Source organism: Cryptomeria japonica, chromosome 9 (genome assembly GCF_030272615.1).
Source record: "Cryptomeria japonica chromosome 9, Sugi_1.0, whole genome shotgun sequence".
Classification (NCBI taxonomy): Eukaryota; Viridiplantae; Streptophyta; class Pinopsida; order Cupressales; family Cupressaceae; genus Cryptomeria; species Cryptomeria japonica.
In genome coordinates, this window is record NC_081413.1 from 552,798,132 (window position 1) to 552,809,349 (window position 11,218).

Below are 11,218 nucleotides of genomic sequence, written 5' to 3' on the forward strand. Positions count from 1 at the left end.
AATTAATATACATTTTGATCAAATTTAAATTTAATTATACTTGAAACATGAAAAAATAACTTCCCCAACAAAATTATTATTTTCTTTATAGAGAATAAATAATTAACAAATAATTTATTATATTTTATTTTATTTCAATTGATAAACAAATATATTTAAATAATCACCTAACACCTAACGTTTATCAGTTTTCAATTAATTGCATACGGGAATCAATTTCCACTTGAATGCTACTTCTAATTATGATACAAATGAGTGAACACCTTTTTTTAATTGGTAAACTTTAGATTGTTTAATTGTGAGCTCTACTTCAAAAATATTCTAAAATCTAAAAGTAATTTATTAGGGCAGGTCTCATGCAGCTACTTAGCTTATTTTGGCTAGCAGCAATTTGTGGAAGCGGTGGTCCATGGATAATAAAACTTGCTGCTTGTTTTTTGAGCGGTCCTCTTAAATGAGAAATTCTTAAAAATATTTATTATAAATAATATTTTTAACAAAATTAAAAACAAATAAAAAAGAAAATTAAAAAATAATGAAGCCACGTATCCTTTTTTTTAATAAGCAATGACTGCTTATTTTAAGTCCCTCCTTTTTTTACAGCCTATTTTCAAAAGATTTCAAGTTTTCCTTTGAAGAAAATAGACTTAATCACATCCTATGATAAGAAGAAACCTTTTTCAGAGTTGATGTATACATTCATTGCAGTTTATAAATCTAGCTAGATTTGAAACCCATAGCCAAAACTTCAGAACAAATTGACCCTTTCTAGTCCATATGCACAAAGAGAACTGATGACCAGATTATTTCATACTTGACCAGGATTTAGTTTTACAAGATACTCCAACCAACTGGTATGAACAGAGTGGCACAGAATGCACGATTTGTCTATGGAAAGATTCGATGGTATTTAATAATAAATTTAAAATGCAGAATACAATTTTTTAAATTTTTAAATAATTAAAAAATACGGTCAATAGTTCATTTGAACTTGACATACAACTACCCTTCATTGTCTTTTCTTGTCTGTTGAGTGCGAGCCACCTATATTGTGCCGGCTGTTTCGACATTCCAGACTTCAATCTTGGACAATCCCCCAATTTATACATATTTTAAGGTCAATAAAGGGGACACCCTTTGTCGTTCTTCCTTGTGCCGATCCTGGTACAACTACTACACACGGCCCACAAAAAGATGAAAGGATGGCAGGAATCTATCGAACTCATAATTAATTGTGTTTCTCAATTAACAGTTTCAGCCATGGCCTGTTATAAAAATCAGATCTGAAAGAGGGGAATGACAAAGAGAAAAGCCCTTCTTAGCTATTCTGCTGGATTCATCTTCTCTAACAACGAAGATAACAGCACTTAGATTTTATTTCCTCACTATTAAGATGGCCAAAATTTTCAGTTCTTTATGCTGCTGCTCTTGCTGCAGTTCTCCTCCACAGCCTATTCAACAACCACAACCCATCTCTACTTCTTCACCTCCTCAACACCAAACCATTACTAATACTGAGCATTCCACCATTACTGGGCCTTCACAACCTTCTGCAGAAGAGGCCATTGCCACTATGTCTGACTTTAAGGATTTTCTACAGAAGTTCAATGATATAACCCAGATTGAGGCTCTAATTCCAATTTTAGAAGAGCTATTGAAGATCGCGGTAAGTTATCTACACATGTTTTTATCTTGTATGATAGAAATTTATGCTATTCTATATTTTTAATATCGTTTGCCTAACAAGTAGTTAATGCTATACTGAGTCTAAATATGCTTTGTCCAATACAGTCGGAAGAGAAGAGTGATGATGGAGGATCTAGTTCAGCAGCAGGCTCTTATATCCAAGATGGCCAAAGAATCCTGGAGATGCTAGATACACGCATTGGCAAGCATCCTGTAACGGTAAATTTCCATTTCAGAACTATAAATTTAACTGGTGATAATATTCCTCTCTAATTTATTCTAGCCAGTTATAAATGGTTGGATGGCTGTAACTCTAAACATTTGAAAGATAAATTATACTTGATGGATTTTGATTGTCATATCTTGTATATTCTTGGATAATTTCTGTACAGAAAAATCCTACGGATAGCGTAATTGAAGAGATTGAAAAAGTTTGTATAGAAGTACTCAAAGGCTCGGAGAAAATTCCTAAAGTAGGAATGGCACTTTGTATGTTGGGATCTGTATTGGAGAGATTTAGTAAGATGTCTGACAACAAGAGTGAGTACATTGTAGTTTTGAAAAGGATGCTTAATCTTGGGAAGCAAATTCTGCAGTTGAATGAGCAAATTCCAGAGCAGAAGCAGAAACTAATTGAGGGAATTCAGTGCATTGTGGAAGGAAGCATCATGTGCATCTCCCAACTTGCAAGAGCCAACATTTTCAGGTCAGTTCAACAATTTGATGTATACAACTTCTGTTGCTGCAAGTAATATTTTAAACGACCTTTTAAGAAAAAACTACTTTTAAGCAAATTAAAACTTCAAAATTCTGATTGTTAATTTTTTTTCCTTTTTTTCCTCTGGATAATGTTGGATTGATTTTTCCTCATAATGCTAAGAGTTTGTAAGTGTAGTTCCTAGAACCATACTAGATAAGAGTTTGTGAATATAGTTCTCACAAATTTGAGTGAGCTAGATGATAGAACTATCCATTTTGAGTTGAAATTAGATATCATTGCTATTTGTTACATTCAAGTACTTACTGATTTATAGATCTTATTTCTTGCCAATGTATTCCTCTGAGAACCACTTCTACTTGTTCCCCTCCATTCCTCATTGCTTGTTTTTTCTTTTAACAGAAAAAAATAACTGCTTCATTAATGCTGCCATCATTTTCTTTAGGTTTATTCTTTCTTCTATTAGGATTTCTTCTATTCCTAGTTTTCCATGATGGTTTATATGTAAAATCCTCCTTTGTTGCACACCCCTTTACCCTTGTAACAAGAACATCATAATTTGGATTTTGATCACTCTTCTCACAAATCTGAAATTCATAGTCAAAAGGGTAATGGAGCTTTTCTACAACTCTTTCAAATTCATCTATGCAGAACCCCTTAAACGTTTTGTTATTGTTTGTAATGTTTATAAATTCAGGGAACACAAGATTTTTTTTTAAAAACTTCAATCGCCAAATGTTTATCTGATCTGCAGTCTGTCTGTACAGATAGTGATCCCTAGAACGGAGATCCCCAAAACCTTGTTTTGCCGGCTCTGCCCTCTAGAAAATCGTGTGTTCTCTGTTTTGCTAGCCTTGCCCTCTGGAGATTCGTGCATTCTCTGGTATTGATATTTGCGAATTGCCTCTGCAACCACCTGCAGTCCCAATCATCGAGCGCCAAAAAAAACTTTGCATAAATATTGTGGGTAAAAAATGTTAATTGGTTTACACAGCAAAACGAAAAAATCTGGAAATAAAAGTAAATTGTGATTGGCTGTCTAAAATTGGTTTAATCAATGTTTAATGCAGATCTCTCCCCTATAGTTCCTTGGCAGGAACTAATAATTTTATTAGGAGGAAAAGAAAAAAATCTTTTTCTATCATTTTCTTTTCCAAGGCAGAGATGGTCATCTTCTCTTCTTTGATGACTTACAGGATTTTCAACATGTCTTTACTCTGTTTTTTAAAACTAATATGAATTGATCAAATATGAGCCCTCCCAAAGATCTTAATTTCTGTTGTAGCTTTATCATACAAGTGCAACATCATTTTGGACCACTTCTAATGACGGTTTACATTCCTTTTCATTGCAATCTTTGAACTTTTCTATTATCTCACTATTATTATCAATATTTTACTCTTCTTCAAAGTAGCATTCCTCAACATCTTCATCCCACTCATCCATCTCCTCTAGCTGAAATGCTTTTCCAATCGCATTTAAGCATTGATAATTCTATTAACTCATCATGAGAGTTATTTTTTCCCTATTCTAGCAGTTCAATTCCTTGACTAATCTTAGATTTTATGGTTTTCCTCTTTGAAAACTACTCTTGCTGACAAGGGAGTATTTATTGTGACCATTTTTTCAACTTCTCACTCCTTCATTGCCTCTTACGTTTTTTTTGCTTGCTTTCTTATTATTGCTTGACTCATAGTACATCAATATCCACCATAACTCCTTCAACTAAAATTATAATTTTTATAGCTTCCTTTTCTAGTCTTCTATTTTCTTGTACCCTTGCCTTCGTCTTTTTTGTTATTTCAACTTGATTATTCTCTTTTTCACATCCTAATACGAACTCTTTTGCATCAAGAACCATAACCACTATTGCCCTCTAAACTCTTGGGAATTCTTATTATGAACTATCTATTCCCTATACCTAATATCTAATTGATACAAACAATGTTTCCTGATACAAGTTAGACTATAATCTAATTGTTAATGAATTCAAATACAACCTACAAATGAAAAAGAATCAATAACTACTTATGCAAATAATAACTTTTATTGTCTAATCTATACTCTATAACTTACAATGATTCTGATGTAGAATAATATATTATTACAATAAAAAAATAAATATATAACATTTATAATAATCCTTCAAACGAATATAAAATTAAAAAAAGTCATAAAACATATATAAATTTTTTTTTTTTTTAATTATGTCTCTAATCTATCCTCTCTCCCTCAGAAACTAAACAATGTATTTATATGTACTAAAGGCGCTTCCCCTAAATTCTCCTTGCTAATTCCCCTAATTCAATGGTAAGCTCATTTTTCTATCATCATTTGAATAGTTTTATTTGAACTGTTGCATGTGTAATTAATTAAATCCAAAAAGTTTGAGTTGAAAGGTAAAGAAGTGGATTGGTGCAATACAATAAAAAAGGATAAATTGAGATATAAGATTTCAACAGCCAGAGGCAAAAATTTAGAGTTCGTGTAAAGGTGTTTCACAATCAATTTGGGTTTTAGTTATAAGTGGCCTAAATAATAGAAGTCTTGTTTTTCTCTCTGGAATCATTATATGTCTCTGCGTTGAGGATCTATTCAATCAACATATTTAATGGAAATCCAATGTCTGGATTGTGTGAAGGTTTCTTACCGCTACAGTGAATGCCGATACTTTAAAGGCTTTTCAACTCAAAGTAGACCGCTTGTATGATGACATCCAATTATCGACTACAATTGCAATAGGGGAAAGAGTAACTGACATTGGGGACAGAGTGCCCAAGATTGCTTCACAATCTCGGAAAATCTATGCATACCAACCCAGAGGTAGGATATTTTTCAACTTCAATGATATTTTCTTAATATGTTTTGTGTTTGCCTCAGAGTTTGACTGAGTTTTTCCGTAAACTTTACAGTTGGAATTGAGAGGGCACAGGAAAGAGTAATTCAGCTTCTTGATTTGAATGCACAAGACCCAATACCAATTGTTGTGGTTGTCTATGGTTTCGGTGGGATTGGTAAGACCACACTCGCTGATGCCGTTTATGCCCACCTCAACCTCCAATCTTATAAGCATTGCAGAATTCATATGAATCAAGATTGTACCTACAATGATCTGAAGGGCCTCCAGCAACAGATTTTGTATGGATTGTTCCAAGAGAACTTGCAATTGAATAACTGTGACGAAGGCCAGGGAATTTTGCATTCATTTTTCACAAAGAATTCAAATCAACCTTTATTTCTATACATTGACAACGGTCTCAAAAGTACAGATCTCGAGCAACTTCTACCTAAAGGCTTGGGCAATTGCCTTCCACCGAAGAGTAGAATACTTGTCACTACTCGAAATCTCCATGAGACAGACATATTTGTCGGCAGGGATATTCAACGCCGACAATATGATGTGAATCCTCTTCCAGAGACGGAGGCTAGAAAACTTTTGTTGGACAAAGTTTCAGACTACAATGATGAAAATAATATAGCCAACCTCCTTAAGCTGTGTGGTGGTGTTCCGCTTCTACTAGAATTAGCTGGTTCACAATTGGCTATAAACAGGGGAAATACAAAGAATATAGTGTTAGAGATGCTTAAACAAGGAGAGAAGGTCAAGGAGAGAGATATAAGTGACCGCATGGTTGGTTTTGTGTATGATAGACTCTTGGAACCAGTTCAAGAGGCCTTTTTAGATATCGCATCCTTCTTTTATAAGAATTGGAATAGTGAGGATGTGGCCTCCATAGTTGGAGAGGATGAATTCAAAGCTCTAGAAGCTGCATCATTCGTCAAGACAGATGAAATCAGTAGGCCGATTGTTCATGACATAGTTCGAGCAAGAGGGAAAAAGCTGTCAGAGCAAGAGGGAAACAGAATCACAGACCCTGAGACTTTATTGGAGTGTTTGAAAAATGAAGAGGTATGCCATACTTACAACTGCTTGTCATTAATAATATGAAAATACACTGGTTATTCACAATCATAATGATGTTTATGGTTTATTTTTGTGCAGAAACTCAAAAAATTAAAAGGCATTTATTTTGATGAAGAACGTGAACATCCAATCGAAATTAATTGCCATCATCTTAATTGTATGAGCAATTCGTTAAGAGTGTTATATTATAATCAATCACAAATAATATTCAGGGACAAATGTCATAAACCATTTGAACAACTCAGATGCCTTCGGATTCGTGGTGACGTTCCTGATTTACCATTTGAGTTTGAGAAACTTGAGCATCTCGCCTACTACGATGGCCCGTTGACGCAAGGCATGAGTTTGTATGAGGTAAGATCTGTCTTCTCCAGAGCATATTTATCGTTTCAATTAGATTTCGTTATTTTATATAAGATAATAACACTTGACAACCTTTTTCATAATTATTGTGCAAATATGTAGTTTCCTCCAAGCCTGCGCATTTCGCACATTGAGGATTATTCCGAGAAGAGAGTTGAATATTCTAAAATTCCTCCCAAAGTCACTCCAGCTTCTTCGCTTGTAACATTAGGCTTATATGGTTTCAAAAATATGCAAAGGTTGCCAGATGGACTGGAAAAGCTAACAAAGTTAGAAGTCTTGAGATTATGGGATTGGCAGGAGTTAAAGGAACTTCCTTCCAAATTGAGAGATCTCAGCAATCTAAAACGGTTGACACTATATGAATGCAATGAATTGAAAGAGTTGCCTTCAAACTTTGGGCAACTCAGCAATTTGACAAGTTTAACAATACGGAAATGTTCTGCATTAAGTGCATTACCTTCAAACTTTGGCCAGCTCAAAAATTTAGAAGAGTTAAAGTTGTTAGCCTGTTTTGGGTTAAAAGAGTTGCCTGCAGACTTTGGTCAGCTCAAAAATTTGAAAAGGTTATGTTTGTGGGGTTGTTCTGGGTTAGAAAAATGGCCAGTAAGCTTTGGGGATCTAACAGAGATGAAGCAGATAGATTTGACAGGCTGTTCCTCAAAATTAAAAGATTCTTTACCCGATAACTTCAAAGGAAATAATTGTTCAGTATTGGGATTATGAAGAAGAGTTATAAAACAAAATTGAGAACGGACTTCAAAGAATGTAATTAAATCATTCAAACTTTGAGAGGGCTTTCCATTATTTATAATATTTTTTTATATAAGATTTGTGATTCTCAATGGTTTTCCATTTTATTTAAGTTAAATTAATTTTCAATTGTATTTAATTAATTTATTTTTTAAATAAATTTAATATATCAATCTTTATTGATTTTTATAAGGCTAATCAAATTTTAAATAACAAAAATATATTAGTCTTTATTGATTTATTAATATATAAGAGAGACATCTTATTAATTCTTATAATATCTTTAATAATTTTGATTTATATTATAATTAAGTAAATAAAATAATTCTTTAAGCAAATAGAGTTAAATTAGTTTTAAAATAATTTCAAAGAAAAATAAAATAAATATCAATAAAAATGACACTTGAATAAATAATGTAAATAAAATAAAATAATTCTCAATGTTTTTTAAATAGATGTATTTAAGATGTGTATATTAATTTATATAACTATATTGATTTAATTGATATTATACTTAATATGATATAATTTATTTTTATATCTAACTTAGAAGAGATATATAAAAGATAGCTATGATCTCAATCACTAGAACATTAGACTATAAGAAACTATAACAAATTGTCACTCTAGTTAAAAATTCAATCAAAAACTTTCAAGAAGGGTGTCCCTTTCTCTATTCACTTGCCAGCCATGGATCTAATACCAACCATCGAAAATAAGATAGAACTAAACAATAAAAGTGTGTTGAAAACAATGCATCCAAGTTTGTTAACCATGATAAATCAAATGCAAATAACCAAAAAAGAGATGCAACCATAACATGAGATATATGTGGAGAAATCCTTGCAAGAAAAAAATCCACATCCAAAGAGATCTAAGTTGTTTTAATCTATCAACAATGAGTTACATCAAAACATATATCTCTCTAAATTATTGAAACACTTTTTCTCTATTACAACCAACGAAATAGCCTATGAACCTCCTACTCGAAGCTCTAATTTATACAAATAACAAAGAAAAACATGGGATGGTTTTGATTAACCATTTAAAAACCCAAAGGAGTTATGGCATCCAAATTGGTTGGACTAAGTCCCAACACCCGCCTTGATCTAAGATGCCTTTGATTAGCATATGTCAAAAGATAAAGGACCAAAAAGTAGCCACGAATATTTTTGGTCCATTCAAGTGATAATTTGAGCGCATCATAACATGCCCACATTATGGCTTCATAGAGATGAGCCTAGGATGATCATTATTGTTGAAAATGAGGTGAAGAAAGCTTGCAATGCAAACTAAGATGTATGTTCAACTTCAAATCTAAAATTAATTTTACCAAATTTGAAACATAGGTGTGATTGCACTATTCAACATAAATGAAAAAATCAACAAACCAATAAGATGCCAAATTTAAGTGCAGAAACCCTTTCCAAAAAGAACATCACTAGAGAAAGAGGGAAGTATATTATTAATATTCAAAAGATAGATAATGATAACAATACACTTCACTTCACTTCCCCAACCCAACCTAGTAGCGTTTCGATACCTGTAAATAACTCATATGAAACTACTATGACATGGCTCCAATTTATAGAAAACTGAGAGAGAGAAAACCACAATTGTTTCTCGAAATAAGAAGCAAGAAACCACTTGTGAAAGCCCATGCTTCAAAAATTAGAAATCCATGAGACAAAATTAAATATTACTTTCCCTCAAATGGCTCCAACATGGGTGCCTAAACCATAGCCACTTTAGCTTCTTTAATGCTCCATATCTCTCCGATGATTCTTTGGATCACCCAACACTTACGTTTCACCTTTAAATCTTGGGTACCCAAAGAAAAACTCTTCATATCCCAATGTGTATGCTTAAGAGAGTAAATTTTATCCATTTTGACTTATTGTTATCACTATTATATGTTCACCTCTTGAAAATGTAATTATAATTTTTCATAACTTGTATAAATATTTTATATTTTTCTCTGATGTATTAGGGAACATGGAGACATATGAATGGCATGTGATTTTTAAGGTTAATTTCATCTTATCCTAAGAAATATCAAGCTACAATGTGCTTTCATTTTTTATCATAAAGTTAATTTTTTAAAGATAATAAGCTCATTTGATCTTGACTCGTACCTCTACAACCCTCAACCATGAGAGATAAAAGACATGCATGCATTCTTAGATTGATAAGCCACCATAGAAAGTTGGCCTCGATATCTACAAGGTTGAAGAAGGTTTGTATAGTTTCTAGTGTAAGAATTTTTAAAAAATTTATAATTATTTTGATTCAATATTCTTTAATTTTTAGAAATTAAAAATCCTTCACCAATTCATGGAAACTCTAGTGTATAATATGGATAACCAAACCCTCAACAAATTCCTCCATCAATTCATTTACATCCTCTTGAGATGCAAGAAAACCTAATAGGCCAAATTAAATATAATAAAAGAGAACTCCAAACACTCATCAATAGGTTAATAAATCTAAGTGACACTAGAATCCATCATCCACAACTTGCCACTTCTTTGGAAGCTATCTACAAACACCTAAAATTGTACTTTAATAAAATAATTATTTATTATTTATTTAATTATTTTACCATAATGTCATCTATTAATTAAATTAAATTTTCATTTGTTCAATTAATTTACTAAGCCTCTTCTTTCTAATTTAAATAATTATTTCTTATTTATTTAATCTCACCCTCTTCTCCTAAATTAAATAAATACATTATTTATTTAATTTAATCTTCCCCTTTCCTCTATTAATTAAATAAATACTTTTAATTAATTAATTGATTCACTTAGCTTTTTCCTATTTAATAAATAGATGGATCACAATCTAAAATCGTAGGCATGTGGCAAGCGTCAACCACATCTTTATTCACTTTGTGTTTTCTCCAAAGTCAACTCACCTCTTAATTTCCTCCCTTCAATCCTATTGAGTCTCTTTCACCTATGTGATCCTAGCTATTCACCTTTTTGACCTCTTAATCTAATCCTTTCATTCTTATGATGATCTCTATAAAAGAGGCTTCCTCCTCTCATTTTTCATAACACATATCTTGAGCATACCTACATTCTCTCAAAATTATTTTAGCTACTAATTGCTTTCTAATGGATCAATAAGAAAAGGAAAGGATGTCTATCATAACCATGAATATAGATCAATTTATCATGTCGGTGGTAATGAAGAAGTGGATGATGAACATAACTTGATGGAAATTGAGGCTTTAATGGCAAAGAAACTTCCTCGAGGCACCAATAAGTACAAAATAAGAATTCTACTTGCATTTGCAATATTCAAAGGATTTAAGGTATACCAAAGGGATGTCAAGTCTGCATTTTTGAATGGAATTATAGAAGAAGAGGTTTACATTAAACAACTGGATGGGTTTGCAATGACTGAAGACAAGGACATGGTGTGCAAACTTCATATATCTATATATGGGTTAAAGAAAGCTCCAAGGGCATGGTATGAGAGACTCCATTCACACCTGATAAAGATTGGATTTCAAAGAACCAGTGAGGACAACAACATTTACTTGAAGACAAAAGGAGGCAAGTTATTGATTGCAAAAGTGTTTGTAGATGATATCATATTTGGAGGAGATGATGACATGAGTGTAACTTTTGCATAAGAAATGAAAAAGGAATTTGAAATGTCTTTGATAGGTGAAATCAAATTTATCATTGGTTTGCAGGTCCAATAGATGGAAGGAGGAATCTTTACCAGCCAATCCAAATATGTGAAGGAGGTATTGAAAACCT

The 11,218-nt window shown here is 32.3% G+C and overlaps 1 protein-coding gene across 1 annotated transcript; it reads left to right on the plus strand.

Moving 5' to 3' along the window:
• Window positions 1–1,300: 1,300 nt before the first annotated feature.
• Window positions 1,301–7,501, plus strand: LOC131070402 (disease resistance protein TAO1). Its single transcript, XM_058005914.2, has 7 exons — window positions 1,301–1,666; window positions 1,792–1,905; window positions 2,079–2,392; window positions 5,046–5,227; window positions 5,317–6,314; window positions 6,408–6,683; window positions 6,795–7,501. Exons 1-7 carry the CDS (start codon window positions 1,394–1,396, stop codon window positions 7,416–7,418), a joined length of 2,781 nt encoding a protein of 926 aa, XP_057861897.2. The 5' UTR covers window positions 1,301–1,393; the 3' UTR covers window positions 7,419–7,501.
• The last annotated feature ends 3,717 nt before the right edge of the window (window positions 7,502–11,218 follow it).